Source organism: Arvicola amphibius, chromosome 7, assembly GCF_903992535.2.
Source record: "Arvicola amphibius chromosome 7, mArvAmp1.2, whole genome shotgun sequence".
Lineage (NCBI taxonomy): Eukaryota > Metazoa > Chordata > Mammalia > Rodentia > Cricetidae > Arvicola > Arvicola amphibius.
This window is the reverse complement of record NC_052053.1, coordinates 108,019,492-108,038,698: the sequence shown is the minus strand read 5'-3', so window position 1 is coordinate 108,038,698 and position 19,207 is coordinate 108,019,492. Positions and strand designations below refer to the sequence as shown.

The 19,207-nt window shown below is 47.6% G+C and overlaps 1 protein-coding gene across 1 annotated transcript in view; it reads right to left on the bottom strand.

Annotated features, from left to right (window-relative positions):
- The window catches only part of Pygl (glycogen phosphorylase L), a 29,907-nt gene extending 13,272 nt beyond the window's left edge, over nucleotides 1–16,635 (bottom strand). Inside the window, exons 1-7 of the mRNA XM_038335742.2 lie at nucleotides 16,301–16,635; nucleotides 11,247–11,348; nucleotides 9,062–9,140; nucleotides 6,721–6,824; nucleotides 5,359–5,490; nucleotides 1,776–1,887; nucleotides 1,187–1,269 (exon numbers count right to left, since the gene is read on the bottom strand). Of these exons, the coding sequence (XP_038191670.1) occupies nucleotides 1,187–1,269; nucleotides 1,776–1,887; nucleotides 5,359–5,490; nucleotides 6,721–6,824; nucleotides 9,062–9,140; nucleotides 11,247–11,348; nucleotides 16,301–16,543 (855 nt within the window). The 5' untranslated portion in view covers nucleotides 16,544–16,635. The remainder of the gene's footprint in view (nucleotides 1–1,186; nucleotides 1,270–1,775; nucleotides 1,888–5,358; nucleotides 5,491–6,720; nucleotides 6,825–9,061; nucleotides 9,141–11,246; nucleotides 11,349–16,300) is intronic.
- Between the last annotated feature and the right edge of the window lie 2,572 nt (nucleotides 16,636–19,207).

Sequence of the window (19,207 nt, the reverse complement as noted above, 5' to 3'; positions counted from 1 at the left end):
GAGCTCCAGGTCATCCAGGGAGAGATAAGAGATCCTGTAACACACACACACACACACACACACACACACACACCACACACACATACACACACACACACAATCTGGACCTGGGGATCAGACAGACCTGGGGAGAAGATGCAATGGGTAAAGCACTTGAGAGAATCTGAGGACCTGAATGTTTGTAAAACTCATAATGTTTGTAAAACTCAGAATGTTTGTAAAACTGGGAGTGGAAGGGAGTGGTCTGTAGTCCCGCTGCTTTTATAGGTAGATGGAGAATCCCCAGAAGCTCAAGGGATAGCCAGGTATACAGAGCAACGGACAACAACAAAAGAGGAAAAAAACACCCATCTCAAAAAAGAAGGCAAGACTAACATCCAAAGTTATGCTCTGGCCTCCACATATGTGTCATACTTCATACATGCTTGTACATACACAGATAGACAGATCCAGCCGTTAGAATAGCATTAGGATAATCTGATATAAGAAAAGCTTAAGGATCCAAGCTAGTGACAGAAAAGGTAGGCACTGTCACCATGACCTCCCTGAGCCTGGGGACAAAAAGCCAGGAAGAGCCAGGTGAGTGTGGGAGGGGCCCAGGAAGGGAGCATCCCCAGTTCTAACTTTACCAATGAAGCCTCCATCTGGAAACAAAGCCAGGCTTTCTTAGCATTTCACTCATCGTTTATATCCAGGTTCTGTTTTGAAATGGGGGCTGGAGAGGTGGCTCAGTGGTTAAGAGCACTGCCTGCTCTTCCAAAGGTCCTGAGTTCAATTCCCAGCAACCACATAGTAGCTTACAACCATCTGTAATGAGGTCTGGTGCCCTCTTGAGGAGGAGACCTGGTCAGTCATCCTCATCAACTTAGACCATGAAACCCAATATGGACAAGTTCAATAGAATTATCATATACGGGCTGCCCGTGCATGCTTCAGCACTGCCAGGGTATAAATTTCAATTCAGTTTTTTTTTTCTGTTTTGAAATACATCTATGGACCTTCTCAGTTGATGGAGCCACTAATCAAAGCGAAGCACCAAGTTTCATCTTGGAAACGGCACAAGTTTGTCTTCCTTACTTGATAGGGAGGGGAAGTGACAGAAGGGAAGGAGCTTATTCTGCACACGGTTTCACAGGTTACTAGAGAGGCTCTGGGAAGTGACCTGTCTAGGCCCTGTGCCACTCACATTGTCATTGGGGTAGAGCACTCTGGAGATATTCTCAGCCAGGTTCCGGTCCAGTACAGCCTGAATGTAGTCTCCAACATTAACTGAAAGAAATGAAGAAAAACCATCAATAGACAAAGCAGCCAGTGTTGGAGCAAGTATCTTGATCTCATCTCATGTGCTGCCATGGACAATTCCTAAGGTTTCTAAAAATCTAAAAGGGTTTCAATAAACTTTAACAGTGGCCTTCCTAGGAGAGTTCAAGGCCAGACTGAAGTTTAACTTTTAAAGTTTGCTTTCCATATTTGCAGCAAAAAAATACCAGTTTAGCCAGGCATGGTGGTGCATGCCTTTAATCCCAGCACTCGGGAAGCAGAGACAGGTGGATCTCTCTGTGTTCAAGCCCAGCCTGGTCTACAGAGCAAGTTCCAGACCAGCCAAGGCTACCTTAACACCCTGTCTCCAAAAACAAATAAACAAACAGTGAATAAATGATAAAAAGCCTTCTTGGTCACTGAAGATCAAAGATCAGGAACTCAAGGCTTTTTTCTCAACTTCAGACATCAATATGCAGTATACACAAAGAAAGCAGAGACCCAGCCGTACGTACAGTCTCGGAGGTTGAAGTCATTTGGCGCTCGAGCTGACCAGAGGCGCATCGTGTTCACAGTGTTGTTCATGTACCCGGGTACGGGGGTGTCATAGGGCAGAGCCAGGACCACCTGCAGGGTTAAACATCAAGGTGGGGTGATGGAAGCTGAGCAGTGTCTGCGGGCTACAGTGGAACCCTACTCCTGTCTGGTCACACACCCACACTGTGTAAGTTAGACTCGAGAAGTGTGTCTCAGGACTAAAGAGAGCATTTGAGTCACGGGGCTGCCGACCCCTTGTAGTGTTTCTATGCTCAATTCCTATGTGCTCCTTGCCCTGAAGGAGGAGCACTGTGTTGTGGGGTAATCTTTCTACATACTGTAAAGATGAGACTTTGACAAGGCACTTTCTGATTGGTTTAATAAAGAGATGAGTGACCAATAGCTAGGCAGGAAGAGGTTAGGCAGGACTTCCGGGAGAAAAGAAGAACTCAGGGAGATGTCTCTAGGCCCATGAGAGCCACCAGTGAGACATAGAGGGGGTTGGACATACAAAATGGAAGAGGGGTGAAGGTCGGTCACAGGGCAGAACGTAGATGAACAGAAACAGGTTAAGTTTTGTGAGCTAGTTGAACAAGCCTAAGCGAAAGGCCAAGCTCTCACAATTTCATCAAGTCTCGGTGTCATCATTTGGGGGTTGGTGGTCCTGACGAGAAAGTGCTGGCACAGCACCGGACAAACTGCTGGGGTCTCAGTGGTAGAAAAGGATGTAGGATCATGAACCGTGGTGTACAAGCAAATGCGTGCACATGAACGTGACCTACTGAAGGGCAGCAGCAGTCAGGGCAGGCTCTGGGTAGGTCACTCAACCATCTGATGTCGAATACGCTAAAATTCAACAGAACGGGAAAGCAATGGAGGTACCCCACATGAGGCATTTAGAATGTCGTGCTAGCCAGATTTTCTGATGTTGTGAAAGGCTGTTTTAGTGACGTCTGTCATGATCTGCCGAGTCGGGTGATAATTAGCTGAGCTCGGTTCCAGACGCCAGCTTTGGAAAATCTAGCCCCATCTTTGTGACAGCTATTCAGACAGATGGACGGGGAAGTGAACTGTTTCACAGGACATTTAAAATTCATATGAAAAATGACCTGTTAATTAATAATACGTCTCATCAGAGCCAAGGTTCAAGGAGGGAGAACGGCAGGATGATTGCATGGAAGGATATGATTCATCATGTGGTCCAGCCCATTCACTGGAACCTTGATGGAATAAATCACCCCTACTTGAAGATCTTTCATGAAGAAGTAAAGGTCACCAATCAGGAGGTGTCATTTGTAGACTGGAAATGACTCTGGGTTTAAACAGGAATTGCCCTCTGCTCCTCCCAGCGTTACAGAGGCAGTCTAAGGATCATCCAGCTTGGATCTCCTTTCAGGGGCTTCAGGGAGAACCTGTCCCCTCAAAGCTCACCCCAAGGCTGTGTGTCACCTCTGGGATGCGCCAACATGTCTGGAGACTACAGAGTTTCCCATGGGTATGTTTTACTCGCTCAGCAAAGGACCACTCGCTCAGAGCAGCGCTGTGGCTGACACTCTCCTGAGAACCCTTCCTGCCCTTTGTCCTGCACAGGTGGCATCCCGTACCGTGAAGACCTCCCACTTCTTCCTGCTGCTCCCCTTCCTCTTCTTTCCTAGTTTTGCTCCCACACATCACCAGCACAGCTAATTCTCTCTGGTATCCGCTTCCCCCGTGGGCCTGAGTTACACAACAGCAAGCAAACAGCTCCGCTTGTTGGAAGCCATTCCCTGCATGCTCAGAGCGTGTCTGGCCTCACGCGCTCTGACCTCACCAGTCACAAATGTGGGGCTGATCCAGGTGATGACTCTCTCACCCATAGAGTCCTGCAGGGCTTCAGCCAACTCTGTATATCATCTCTGGCCCACAACCTTGCTTCTCTAGACATAGACACAAGTACCTTGTGATTGAATGTCTGGATTTGCCATGAAACTATCCAAAGGTGCTTTGTGAAAACAAACCTGCTCAGCTGCAGGCCCTCTAGCACAAACAGAAAGAACACTTCTGGGATTGATTGCATAAGCTGCAGAATTTTGGATAGATCGGAAGCTAATGAAGTTGCAGGCACCAAACTCTATGCCACATATTAGTTTAATACCAAACAAGTGTGCCGTTCCTTATAGTGGATTACCTGGTCTGTTTATAGTTTACACAGCGGCATTTGTGACCAAGTACAACTTAGACTGTGGCCAGACATGGAAACCAAAATAAAGCAGGAACTTACCTGTAAGTCCCAGTACTGGGCCACACCCCACATCATTTCACTGGTTCGTTCCTCACCTGTCACTTGGTGTGCCACGTAAGTTCACACTCAGATGGGAACGTGTTAAGTCTTATTTTTCTGAACTTTGAATATCTCTCTAAGGATTAGTAAAATAAACCAGTAGTTTACAAAAAGAAATCAGCTATAAGTCAGGCATGCTGAAACATGCTAAGACATTTTACAAATAAGGGCATTGTTTAGTTGGTTCTGAAGAATGACTAAGAGAAGCAGCAGCTTGAGACCACTTTTATTCAGCAATAAATATACCAAGGGAAGCTGTGCTGATTGGACAGGGCAGCCCAATAGAGGGTAGAGTCATTCACCAGAAAAATATGACGACCGAGGATCACAGATGCCAAAGGACTAGCTATAATCTGCCGACTGGGCCATGCGCAGATTGCACGGTGAGACAAAGACTCATTCCAGAGGAAATGCCCTTGAAGAAACAGCAGCATCACTTTTTCAGAAGTGATCACGGATCACAGATCCGGCACTGTACACAGACTGTGCCTTGGGCTGAAGCCGCGATCATCTTTGAAGACTACCGTACTAAAATGTACAGTGATGGGCTGAGTCAAAGCGTTGAAATGAGCCGGGCGGTGGTGGCGCACGCCTTTAATCCCAGCACTCGGGAGGCAGAGGCAGGCAGATCTTTGTGAGTTCGAGGTCAGCCTGGTCTACAAGAGCTAGTTCCAGGACAGGCTCCAAAAGCTACAGAGAAACCTTGTTTCAAAAAAAACAAAACAAAAGACTCTACTTTGGTATCAACAAAGTTTATAAAACCAGAGAACTGAACATCCAGGGAGCTATCAGCTAGGTACTACCAAGTTGATAACATCTGATCAAGCTGATTGCAAAATGGCCCTGTCAATCAGTTAACCTTGGGCAATGCACTTCCCTCTTGTCCTCAGAGCCCTTATCTCCCAGAGGAAAGGGCAGCACTAAGAGGACACGCTTGTTTATTTACACAACTACACTCTGCAATTTGATACAAAAGACACCACTTTTTCTTTCTTTTTTTGTGGGGGCAGTGGTTGAAACAGGGTTTCTCAACATAGCCCTGGCTACTGTGGAACTTTGAGTAGTTCAGGCTGGCCTCAAACTCACAGAGATCCACCTGCCACTGCCTCCCAAATGCTAGGATTAAAGGCGTGCGCCACTGTGGCTGATCAACACTTCATTCTCGATACTGTGTAGCCCTACACACTGCTCAGCGCAATGTCCCTTGTGCTGTAATGCTTGTAAGGAGAACGCCGGATTACCTGGGTGTCGACCCACTTGGTCCCAGTCTGGGTGTGCTCTACTCTTCCGTAGAAATGCACGGGCAGCATGAATTCAGGGCGCGCCTTCTCCCAAGGGTTCCCGTGTCGGAGCCAGTCATCTGCCTCTTCTACCTAGAAATGGACACGGCTCAGAGTTCACTGCTCAGGAGACATGGTCCCAGCCCATCAGTTACAGCACAACACAGAAGCTCAAGGAAACTCCACAGTGGCCTTGACCGAAGACTCAAAAAGCTACCAGAGATGAAAGAAACCAATAGCTGAGATCAAAAAAGGTATAACTGCAGTCGTCTGGATGGGTTTGTCCATGTTTATGTAGAACAGACTATTAAATATGTGTCAAGTTTATAGCAGTCAACAGATAATATAATATTATTGTATAAAAAGAGAGTATGTTTGTGTGATCTTATACAGCCATGCCCAGGAGGCTGGGCACGAGAACACTGACTGTGGACCCAGGTAGCTGCAGACACTGACCCCTGCTGACCAGCAGTGCGAGCTGGGGAAACCCTACAAACAGGTGATGCACTTCCTCCCGGGGAGGCCTGCTGATGAGATCACAGCTCTTCCTCCCACAAGTCTTCCTCTGTGTTTCTGTAAGCTTCGAGAAGGAATGCTGCGCACGAAAGCCGTCCACAGTCAGGGCTCTGTGGTAAGTATTTTTCCGAGTTCCCTGGTGAGGTCTCACTCTCAATGCAGCAAAGCCTAAGACCCTACCCTGCTCCCAGTAACGATGGCAGTGACCCCAACACAGTGAGTATTCACTGTAGGCAGAGCCTCATGGGTAATCTGTTGAAGATTACATTTTTCTTTTTTAAAGATTTATTTATTTATTTACTATCTAACATGCACTGGTGTTTTGCTTGTATATACTCTGTGTGAGCGTGTCAGATCCCCTGGAACTGGAGGTTACAAATGATTGTAAGCTGTAGTGTGGGTGCTGGGAATGGAACCCAGGTCCTCCAGATGGCTCTTAACCACTGAGCCATCTCTCCAGCCCTGAAGATTATTAACTATCACACAAGAGACACATACGCTGCTACTGCTCTTGTTTTCTAGACTGCAGAGTTGACAGCTAAAGAGGTTAGGAAATGGGCCATGAACCAGCTAGTGAGAGCCAGACACTGTGCCAGGTGTCACGGACCTGGAGGTGAATGACACCGATGGGCTCTCAGCTCATGTGACTTATCCAGAGTGGGGAGCAGACAGTGTCCACTGCTGTCAGCCGGATGCCAGAGAAATCAGTCGAGTGCCGTGGGAAAGGTGAGCTACACACTGGCCAGAACACAAAGAAAGAGCCCCTGAGGGCTCAGGGGACAGCACAGCAAGAGACGGTCTGCATACCTGCCATCCGTCCCGGATCTTCTGGTTGAAGATGCCGTATTCATAGCGGATGCCATATCCATAGGCTGCGAGTCCCAGCGTTGCCATGGAGTCCAGGAAACAGGCTGAATTTGACCACATGGACAAAAAAGACAAAAATAATCAGGAGGCTTAGCGTCAATGCCGAGCCTTTCTTTTAAAAACACGGAGGCCAAACAACAGTCTTCTGTCAGGAGACATTGCGTTTGAGCACAGGGATCACCATACAAAACTTACTAGGTTTTCAAATAACCTTTTCTAATTACAGAGTTAATACCATGGAGAAGTTAGAAAATGTAAAAATGTCTGAAGACACCCTTCCTTACCATCTTGAACAACCATTGTGCACATACGGGCATTGTTTGAGAACAAATATGGAGGCCACCTACAGTGGGTAGGTTGACTGTTGTCAACCTGCTCTTCTAAAGGAAGTTGTCTCTGTGGCTGCCTGCTGAACTGAAAATACAGAAACATTTGAGACCTGTTCTGTCATAGCACCCAATCAACTGATGGAATTCCGCTGCTCTTGGGACACTTGTGACTGTAGGCACCAGGAAGTGGATTATATGAACCAGGAAGTGGATCCCACCTCACTGATCTAAGCCTTTTAACCATTTGTAGTAATTCTGTTTCCGTCATTGGTGACCGTGGGTAGCCTTGGCAGCAAGGGCATCCAATCCACCAGAGTACTAGGAATTCTGCTGAGGGTAGGGGGCTTCAGTGCAAGATTTCCCTTGCTGTTTTTGTCATTTGCACTGTGAGGGGAGGGGATGGAAGCACTTTTCTGTATTTTACCACTAGTGGCCACACTAAAGCACACTGCCAGTAACACTGAAAGGTCTCGATAAAATGAAACAGATGCAAATGACTTTCTAATTACTTCCTAGGGGATGCAAAATTAACAGACTTTAAAGGAATGTGATAGCACCCCCTTTGATTGCCTCCTTTAAGCCCAGGCTCCTCTCTGGATGTCATCAGGCACATTTAACGTTTAAGCTAAACTTAGTATTTGAATTCAAACTATCCCATGTCTCTCTATATATACATAACTCGAAGAAGGTGTAATCTTTTAAGAATATAGATGGCACCACTCTGTATGGGTTTTAATGGGACTTGCTTTGAACATAGTGATGGTGATTCATGCAGGGTAGTTCATCAAGTAGGCAAGTATGTCTGTATGGGTGGGCAACTTTTTTTGTTTTGTTTTGTTTTGTTTTTCGAGACAGGGTTTCCCTGTAGCTTTGGAACCTGTCCTGGAACTAGCTCTTGTAGACCAGGCTGGCCTGGAACTCACAGAGATCCTCCTGCCTCTGCCTCCCGAGTGCTGGGATTAAAGGCGTGCTCTACTCCCAGCTGGGTGGGCGACTTTTAATGGCGTTTCAGAAGTAACACTGTAACAAAGTTTTCTGTTGTTTGGCCAGTCTTCTTGCCCACATGTTGCATTTGGTGTTTGCTTTGGAGAAACTCTCCAGATGCAAAGAAACGCTTAGTTACAGAATATGATGTTTAATATGAGGTCAATCAGGATCTAGAATAGCTCAAGCGACAAACCTCTGGGTAAGCCTGTGTGGAATTACATGAATTAATTGAGGTGGGAAGACCCACTCCGATTGTGGCAGCAGCAAGAGGGTCACCATTCCATGGTCTGGGGCCCTGGACTGTAGAAACAGGAGAAAGCTGTCTGAGCATGAACATTTAATCCCCTCTGCTTCCTGATGTAGATGCCTGTGACACCTGTTACCATGATTTCCCCACTGTTCCTTGGAACTCTGAGCAAAACTCAACTCCCCCTTCCTTAAACTGCTGCATATTTTGTTGCGGAACTAGTATTGTATTGTAAACATTTTCTTCTCTGTTTGCAGAAAAGCCATTCCTCAAGTACAGCAAAGAACTTTGTATGCATATGAAAAGCGGTATATTAACGACATCACTGCCTGACAGCCAATTGAAACAGCGAACTGTAGCATGCAAGGTAAGTCTTAGAATTTATGGGAACTGACCAGCCATGTGAACAAATAGCAGTGAAGTAAACGGGTGACTTTGGAAACCCTTAAGTGAACAGGAAGGATTTGGTTAGCTCTGGGGTTTAAGCAATGCCTGAACAGGCTTTAAGCAACACCTCTTTTTTTTTTTTTTTTTTTTCAAGTTCTCTTCTCTCTGTGGCGTTGATAAGCCCACAGGGGATATTCAAGAACAAATCTACAGAGGGACCATGCTGTCTCCTTCTTCTAAGGAGCCAGCTTGCTCTTCCAAACATGGTTGTGTATGGCGCCCAAGAAGGACGGGTCAACCAGATGGTACAGCCCATTCCTGCTGTGCTTACCTGCAAGCCTCCCCAGACCACCATTGCCGAGCCCAGCGTCTTCTTCAATTTCTTCTAACTCCTCCATGTCCAATCCAAGCTGAGGAGAAAGGAGAATAATATCGGACACAGATACACATGCAGGCCATTCCAGGGACAACAACCACTTCCAAAAGCACTGGCCAGACATCAGGGTGATCTGTGTGCTTGATCTGGCTACGGTTTGTTTGAGGTATGTTTTGGTACTGCATATTAACTGCAGAAGCTGGCAACTGCTGGTGCCAGGGGTTCAAGATGGACTGGCCAGGAATGGAGAAGCATCATCCTAGATGTCCTCTGTGGACCACGCCACTTCCTTAATATTGGCCCTTAGATAGAGACTGCTAAATCTCCCTTGTAAAATGTGGAAGATGAAGGTACCTACTTAATTTAGGGTTGTGAACCAAATGATATCGTATAAACAAAGCAACAGCATTAGTCTTGGGTAGATGTATCATATGTTATTACTATTGTAATATGTATCATATGCTATTATTACTTAAAAAATATGAGGGTCAGTGGGGACAGCCACCTGTCTCCACTTGGGGACAGTTGATAGCTTCCTTCTCCAAAGTGGTGGGATCACAGTCCTGAAGCCACTAGCACTGGGTCCCATCAGGGCCCTGCAGCAGACTCTACACTGTCGATTACTTATTTTATGAGGACACCGATGTTGTCATAAACCCAGTGGCTTCCTGTGGACCAGATGATAATCTCGCCCGACCTCACTGCAGGGTAATCTACTGTGAAACAACTGTGACCTTATCTGAAGGTCATGTACCCCACCTCAAATTAGACAGTTATAAAACCCGCCTCTTCTCCCCTTCCTCTCCTCCTGTGCTTGTGTAGGACAGAGGGCAACCTGCGAGTCAGTGCTAGTCTTCCACCATGGGGAATCTCAGGGTTTGAACTCGGGTCACTGGACTTGGATGCAAGCACCTCTATCTTGGATAGCTTTTCGTGGGAAATTAATTTCAATATTGAAAACATATGCACAAGAAGGAACTGCCTAAAGTGATGCCCACATTTTTTTTCTGAGCCACTTTTCAGGACCCCCACCCTTCTACCCCATTACTTCCTCATGTATAAGTGTTGATAGTTAGATCTCGCAAGAACTCAAACATGGCTCTGCATCATTTCATGCGGAAGGGGCTTTTGAATTTGTTCCCTGGTGACCAGGGATTCCTCGGTCCTTATGCAGTCCATGCTTCCTGTTAACCAGCTCTCATGATCTTGAAAAGTTACAAAGTGGAAAACCAAGAAGCTCTGAACCTTAACCACACAGATGCAGGTCATGTGTACATGCCTGTCCATGGAAGGTATGCAATGTTTTTCTAGTATGAGGGGAAGAAAGGGAAGTGGTGGAGAGCTGCCGTGGTTCTTTGGCAGGAAGTGCTCTACCTAACCAACACGAAGGACGCTAGCCCAGAGCGATAAGTAGCAGGCCACACTACGCAATATCCTAGCCCTGGGGAAAGGAGCATTCTGACCCGAGTGTCATTTGCAAATACATGCTTCTCTAACCGTCTCATCAGAAAGGTGAAGGATTTCTTGTTTTTGGCAGACAGATACCTGGAGGAAGGGCTGGAATGTGTCCTTCTAAACAAACGAGCAAGTTAGGGCTCCTTAAGAGGAAGCATGTTTTCCAACTCGTTAGGCTAGAGAGAAAGGTGACAGCGGATTTTCAAACGTTATCGTCTTTATGTTGTCTGACATATGAATAACGGTCAAACTTGGATAATTTCTTAAAAGGCAGACTGCGGCCTGATCTACATCAGGTTTGCAATTCTCACAATGAAGACTTTTACAAGTTTCATTTTAAAAACGTGGCTTGTTTCAGAAAAACTATGCAAAACAAAATCCTCATGTCTGATAACCCATTCTAATTTCCTTTTCCCTCCATCCTGTAGACCAGGCTGGCTTTGAACTCAGAGATCCACCTGCTCCTGCCTCCCCAGTGCTCGGTTTAAAGGCCTACGCCACTACACCCAGGCCTCAGTTCTCCACCTTGTGTTTATTTCTCATTGTTTGTAAAAACCTAAGAAGCAACTTGTCATGCAAATGTGCATGTGGGGTGTGTGTGTGTGTGGTGTGTGTGTGTGTGTGTGTGTTAAAGTGAACTTGAAATGTAGAGAAAGAAGACGCGAGAAACATGAGGCTGACATACCTGGTAAATGGCCTCATCACAGGCATTTTGTAAGCCGAGGTTGATCATGGTGTTCTGTAATGTTCGGCCCATGTAAAACTCCAGAGAGAGGTAATAAACCCTCTGAAATAAAGAGAGGAAGGGCTGTCACTCTCCTGTGAGGTCAACCATGCTTGTCAAAACACATAAAGATGCAAATCCATGTAAGGCCACCAAGAGAAAGCCATCAGGTCTTGGGCTGCTTTAACTCACGCTCAAGTGAGGCTCCTGCAGTCACCTGATGGGATGCCTGACAGTGCCTACCACTCCCGACATGAGGAAACCATGCTATACACGATTTTTGGCAAAGTAGCTTGGTATCTTTTATCCTCAGGAAGAAAAAGAAACAAGCACACCAAACTAACAGGATTCAATGTTTTTGCTTTGTTTTTCCTTGCTCATGACCTTCATGAATAAAACACTTATAGACAAACAATTTGTACTATCTGCCATCATCACCTTTCAGTTCAAGGGCCAGGTGGGTTGCTTCTGCCCTGTGATCTAAGAAACAGACAGACTAGCTCCCACACAGGTTGGGGCTAGACAACATTCCTCTTTCACTGACGACTCACCATTGACATGAAGACTCCCCCAGGAAAACCCACCCAGGAAGACTCCCCCCCCAATAAAAACCCAGGAAGACTCCCCCAAGAAGACCCCCCCAAGACTCCCCCAGGAGACTCCCCAGGAAGTCTACATAGCAGTTCTTCTGGCAAGAGGACCCAAGGCTTAGAAGCGTTTGCTCTTAGTGAGACCGTAAATTTCCCTATGGACTTAGAAACTATTTGCCTTTGGCCTGGGAAAAGTCAGGTAAATATGAGCAGAGTCAAGTGAGAGGCACAAAGTTCAGACCAGCAGGAAACCGCTTCAAATGCAGCAGGGTTTGCTGATGTAAAGGAATGGACGTTGGAGCGAATGCAGCCCCCCTTTCAGGACACTTTGCCCTCTGTATCAGTTACCCTGCTCCCCAAAGGGCACAGAACAAAGCAGTGAGAGCCTGTTCAAGTCACTTCAAATTTCAGGAGCTCCCCATTTCCACAGGACAGGAAGAACCAAAAATAAAAGTATTTGGGCAACCCAACAAATCAATGATGATGATGATGATGATGATGATGATGATGATGATGATGATGATGATGATTATGATGATGATGATGAGGAGGAGGAGGAGGAGGAAGAGGAGGAGGAGGAGGAGGATATGATAATAATAAATGGTGATGGTGATAGAGCTCACGTAAGAAATCACTATTACATCAACTCACTCTTTCTTATTTTCACTCTTTCTTACTTTCATTTTTTGAAACAATTGAGTTCCGAACCTTCACAAACACAGTCAGCGCTGTGCCCTGCCTGGGCATCTAATACTGCTGTCCATAGCACAGCATTTGTGTCCAGCTTCTCTGAATGTTTATGGGGAAATTTCTTCTGGGTCCGTGTCAGCCTATCAGATAGATGCCTATGCATGTTAGTGAAAGGCATCTTTCTGGGGACACACTTAGGTCCCAAAGGTTCAGAGTACTACTCCACCCGAGGCTGGGGGTTCTATTCACGAGGCCACGAGGGACAGCAGATCAAGCCACAGATACCGTTAGCTTAGCTCTTTCCAGCATTCATATGTATATTTTCATTCCCTCTCTGATGGAACGAAGCCCGTTTACCTGTCCAGGATCTATGCAAATCCCATTTGCAAATACCTCTATACCGCTGTCTTGCAACTGTGAAGTCACAAGCCTGAAATTATTGTATTTCTGCTAAGTTTCTTGATCTTCCTTTTAAGGCTAAAGCAGCACTGATTTAAGATTCATTAGCATAAATAACATCTTCAGGGTTTTAAGATAGTTCTAGTTCTTCTAGACAGGTTTGCTCAAAGTATCTTTATAGAGGACAGACTTTTTAAGGACAGTAACTATAGGTGAGTTCCTATTTTTATTTTGGCTTTTTGTTTGTTTGTTTTGATAGGCTTTACTGTGTAATAGTCCTCACTGTCCTGGAACTTACTGTATAGATCAGGCTGGCCTCAAACTCACAGAGATCTGCCTGCCTTTGCTACCCGGGTGCTGGGATTAAATGCGTGTGCCACCACTGCCGGGCTAGATTTCCTATTATTCTGATGAGTGATATGTTTTGAGGTAAAATATACTTTATATTTGAGAATATGTAACATCTTGAAAAACAGACCTATGTTCATACAATGTCCCATGGACATGTATTACACATTCCTAATGATAAACTATTTGAATATCTTCATTTACCTTGTAAATTTCATGCATAAACCACTCCTAATATTGTATCTACATTATATAAAACCAGTTACAAAGGGTTTGAAAAGATAGGATAAAGATGATATAATAATATCAATGCATTAAAAATAGTTTTGAAATTGTTCCCAGCAGAAACCAGAGGACCTGGGTGCCTCTGTCTGGGCATCCTGTCAGGGTTTTGAAACATGTGGTAGCAAATCTGAGACATGCAGGAGTGATACCTAGAGACCCGTGCTGGGAGAGCACTTCACGTGGAGGGGGGAGGGGGAGGGTGGGGGATGGAGGGTGGAGGGGGAGGGGGGAAGGTAGAGGGGAGAGGGGTGGGGGAGGGGGGAGGGGGAGGGGGAGCAGATCGCCCACGTGGTGAAATGGCAGAGCAGTAGAGGCAGATGGGCACAGAGGGGAATGTCAGCTAAGACAGAAGGGCACGTTCACCTATGAAGATGGCAGTGAAGCCCTTCAGGACTATGTCAGGGCTGGAACCAATCTTAACAGAGTAGGATGTGCTCGTTGCTTTGGGAAGCCCAACTGGACCCAGGCCTACACTGATCCGGGGTTGCAAATAAAGTGTCTTTGGGAGCTGACAGATAAAATAGAGGTGTAAGTCAAGTTGTCTAAAACAGCCTGAAACACAGGAGCACACAGGACTGTAAAGCCATGGAATTTACATAAACTGTCCAGAGGCAGTTAGTTCCCTGGCCAGGTGGTGTACCAGCTAGCAGGGGTCAGCCTCCTGTTACTAGCTTACTGTTCCTGGGAAGGAAGGTTCCACTGAGAAGCCCATTACAACAGACCCATAGGGCCTCTCAGCAAGGCAGAAAGTCAGACTGGCAAGTTTGGAGGGGGCCTGCAGATATTTGAAAGGAAATACAAAAGGAAGTCAATGTTTTTCCATTGGAATGACTCATGATGGTGACCAAGGTTAAATTAAAAAAGAGGGCAGGTCAGGGCTGGAGGTCAGGGCTGCGAGGAATGTGATTGTGATCGAGTTTCTGTGTGCTGAAGTTTGAGGGACTGGAAGAGGCTTTGGTGTGCTTAAAGCTTTGGCATTTACACAGGGGCTGGGGCTAGAGAACTGGGCTTGGCGATTTGTGGGCACACCTGGGAGTGAGGCTGAGGAGGGAACACGGGCACATTTCCTGGTCTTACCCAGGTACTCTGTGAGGACTGGAGACATTCTGAGACCATCATGGAGGAATCTGAATTTTTAAGACTTTCCATAAGACTTTCCAAGGTCCCCCCTCTCCCGCCTCAGACAGGGTTTCTCTGTAGTTTTGGAGCCCGTCCTGGAACTCGCTCTTGTAGGCCAGGCTCTTCTAAGAAGTTACACAACATGTTCATTGCTGCCCTGCAGTGTAACCCTGTCCTGCTTGCTCTGAGCTTGTATAGTAAAGAAGAGTCAGGGGAGAAACTAGCTGGAGAACCAGGAAGATTAGCACTGGAGGACAAAGGACAAAACTCTCTGTGTTAGGATGCTAAATGCTACAGAGTGCGTGTGTGTGTGTGTGTGTGTGTGTGTGTGTGTCTGTCTGTCTGTCTGTCTGCCTGTCTCTGTGTGTGTGCGCGCACACACACGTGTGTATTTCTAAAATCTGGCTCCAACCCAGACAAATCCTGTACTAGCCCTAAAAATTTTTAATGCAAGATAAAGCATGTTGCACCAATAAAGAGATACAGTTGATGAATGTAGGTGCCAAGTGTTTTCTACACGTTTAGATTTGGAAGGACACACATTCGCTGCTGTTCTGTCTGAGCAGCCGCCTGGTAGGCAGGCTCCTTGGGGGGGGGGGGCATCTTTACATCTCTGTGAAAGCATCTTTTACACCCGCGGGGAGTTTATTCCTCAGCTTTAGAAATCCCTATAGTTCTCAGGCGCAAACAGTAGAGATAACTTTTCTCGGTGTTTTTATATATTTAAAACGCCTAGTAAGTGTATATATGCATTTCCCCTTGCCTTCAGGATCTGCTTTCCTCGTTTTCAACATCACTCCACAGTCGGCTTTTCCACTTTCCTCTCTCAAAACATCCTCTGTCCTTAGAAGGCTGCCGCCTCTCTGCTGTGGGCAGAGCCCCTCTCCCTTCCCGGTCCTCCCTAACCTTCAGTACCTGTTTTGTTCTCTACCTAGATTGGTCACGACGGGATGGTGCTGCTCCCTCTACAAGTCCACCACCCCCAGAGATTCAGCACTCTGGCCCTCGGCAGAAAGGGGAGCGGGTCCCCGAAAGGCGGCGTCCCCCACATGTCTGGGGCAGGTCTCTGGGAGGGAGGAGAGTGTGTTCACGGGCACACATGCAGGTGAGTCTCAGGCTTGGCCTGACCCATCCAGCAGGAATCAGAAAGTTCAGGAACTACAACTTCCATTAACAGTACTGGACCGGGACTTCCCCCTTCTCTCGGCTGCACAGTTAGGTTGGGCAGCCCTGAGGCCTGGGCGGGGTCACTAGCAGAAGAGCTCTACACTTCCTTAAACATTAAGCTAGTTGCTTCCTAGCCCCCCTCCCGCGGCCGCCCCGGACTGTCAGGGGCCTGGAACCGTGACTTGCATACCACAAAGGAGGCTCCGGGTCTCCCTTAGTTAAGTGCTGAGTAGGCACTCCATAAAGTTTGCTAAGTTCACAGGCGAGGGAGGCCTGTGCTCTTGCCACCAGTGGGTCTCCGGATCGCACAACACAGTGGAACGGGTGGCACAGCGCTGCGGGGGAGGTGAGATCTGGGTGCCGCGGTCGGGACGAGGACAGGGTGTGGAGGGAGGGCAAACGCCCTCCGCCGGGTACCTTGGGACACTTGTCGTAGTAGTACTGCTGTGTGCGGATCCAGCGCCCCACCAGGTGGTCGCGCACCGTGTGCGCCAGAGCGAAGAAGTAGTCGCGGGGGGTGGCCACATTGCGGTCCTTGACCAGCGTAAAGTGTAGGTGCCGGTTGAAGCCCTTCTTCAGCTCCGCCACGTTCTCCACGCCCACGATGCCGCGGATGCTGATCTGCCGTCGTTTCTCCTGGTCGGTTAGGGGCTTCGCCATGGTTGCTGGCGGAGGGACAACAGAGCGGGCGGGGCGCGGGGCTGCGGGACTGGCTCGGTTCGGTCTCCAGCGAAGGTTTTGAGGCTCTGGGGAGTTGCTGATCCACCCCTTGGTGCGGCACCGCCCTTCGCCCAGCTCCCGCCCACCCACGGCTCCCGGAGCACAGCAACTCCCCCCTCCAGGGAGAGGGGGCGGCAAGGGAGCCCCCAGGGCGGCGCCGTGGCTGTGGGCACCGCCTCCCGGCCGCTCCCGGAACCTCTCGGTCACGTAGCGCTCGGAGTCTCGGACCTGTGTGCGTGCGGGGCGGGATAGGAGGCCTCGTCCAGACGGTTCACTCAGGTTGCCATTTCTCAGCTGGAGAAGGCTCCACGGTAGCTTCCTGGGGCGACACTACTGTAGGGTCAGGGTGATTTAACCAAGGTTGCCCAGCCTGGCTTACCAGCCCTTGGCATCGCCCATCCTGGATCCTTAGGGAGCCCAGGTTGTTTTTATTTATTTATTTTTTTCTGAGGGCGCAGGACTGGGGTTTCTTATGTCTAGACCCAGGCTAGGGCCAGCCAGCAGAGCGTAAAAGTCAAGGGGTCTGTTAAGTAGAAGCTTCAGGCTCAGATGGGGACAAGACTTCGACTTGAGACCCCTTGTTAACAGTGTTTAAACCAAGTGAGACACAGGGGTAAGAGGAGGGTGTGTGTGTGTGTGTGTGTGTGTATGTGTGTGTGTGTGAAGAAGAGGTTATTCATGGAGTCAGTTGCTTTATATGTAGTATACAAACATGCTTCTGCTGGTGGTGGCAGTCTATATGTTTTTCAGACTTTGGAAAGGTAAACGTGGCATTTTAAGATGTCAGTTCTTTTTCAAAATGTATGCATTGTATTGTGCACACGCATGAATGTCCTCATATGTGTGCACAGGTGTGTAGAGGTCAGAACTGCTTACAGAGATTGATTCTTTCCTCCAAGTTATCATGTAGTCATGCGGGTACCTGGGATTGATCACATGTGGGTCAGACTTGGCAGCAGGTGCCTCTACCTGCTGAGCCATCTACAGGGTCCACGTCAGAGGTCTATCTTTCTATCCTCTCTCTCTCTCTCTCTCTCTCTCTCTCTCTCTCTCTCTCTCTCTCTCTCCCTTCCTCCCTCCCTCCTCATCTCCTTCCTTCCTTCCTTGCTTCCTTCCTCCCTCCCTCTCTTCCTCCCTTCCCTTGCTCCTTCCTCTCTCCCTCCCTCCTTTCTCTTTCTCCCTTCCTTTCTTTCCTTTCTTTCTCCTTCCCTCCCTCCCTCTTTTCTCTCATTCTCTCCTTTCTCTTCCTTCCTTCCTTCCTTGCTTCCTTCCTTCCTCCCTTCCTCCCTCCCTCCTTTCTCTCTCACTCTCTTCCTTCCTTCTTTTTTAATCAAAGCTAATTATTTTGAGTCGATGCGCAGGCGAGCAGTTACTTGATTCAGGCTAAATCAGCCCTTACCCTAAAAATGAAAGTTCTACTCTTGCGGGTCTGGCTTCATTTTCTGATCCTCATTCCCCAGCTCCCAGGACTTTGGCTCTGGCCTTTGGGAAGGGTGAAAACTGAAGGCTTTGAGGAAAGCATGGCCATGATAGATGGGGAGAGGGTTGGATTTGGGTGAGGCCACAGATAGCCGGAGCTAAGAGTAAGTGGGGAGCTGGGTTAGAATGCACTGCTTAATTAAAATTAAGAGCCACATGGTGGCGTTTGAGGGATGCCTGAATGAGAAGGTTCTTTGGTAGATTGCAAAACATCACAGCTTTTTAAAAGTAAGGTTGACATTTTTGAATGTCGTGGTAATGAATCTTCATTGTGAACTTGACGACATTTGGGACACCTGAATACCCAGACACACCTCTGGGTTTGTGGTGGTGTTTTCAGAGCTGGAAGGGGGACATGCTTTGAATGTGGCTGGCATCACCCCATGGGGAAAGGCCCCCGGGATGACAAAACAGGACAAAGGAGAGAGTGACAGAGCACCAGTGCCCACCCTTCTCTGCTTCCTGGCTGTGGGTGTCATGTGGCCACCCTTTCCTGCTGCCAGCACCACGATTGCCCTGCTGTAGTGGACTGTATCTAAACTCTTCACACGTTGGAAGATTCCAAAGGCAGAGGCGACGTTCTAGTTTTGCTCGGGATGTCTTTGTGCAGCTATGGCCTATCTCCCTCAGACTACCCAAGGGGACAGGATTTTCATAGGGAGCAAGGATAACCTGGCTATACTGTTTTCTTGATTTGGTATCTGGTCAGTGAGCCCACCCCATCCTTCCCCACCCTAAATGAACATCTCTTCTACATGGAAAAAATTAAACCTCATACTGTTCCAGCTGTGGCGCGTGAGAGGGACCGTGCCACCAACCATGTAAAAGCAGATATGTATGCCTAAGCTGTGGAGATAACTTAGGGGGGAAGTGCTGCCATGCAAGCGTGAGGACCTGAGAGGGAGCCCCATTTCACAGAAAAGCTGGACAGTGTGGAGTGTGTCTATAATTCCAGAGCTGAGGAGGCAGAGACTGATGATCCCTGGTATACTTGATGATTCTCAGCTACCTACCTATCTTAAAACAAACAAATAAACATCATCATCAACAACAAAAAACGTGGTCAATACCTGAAGAACAGCACTCAAAGTAATTTCTGACCTATGCATACACATGTGCGCGCAC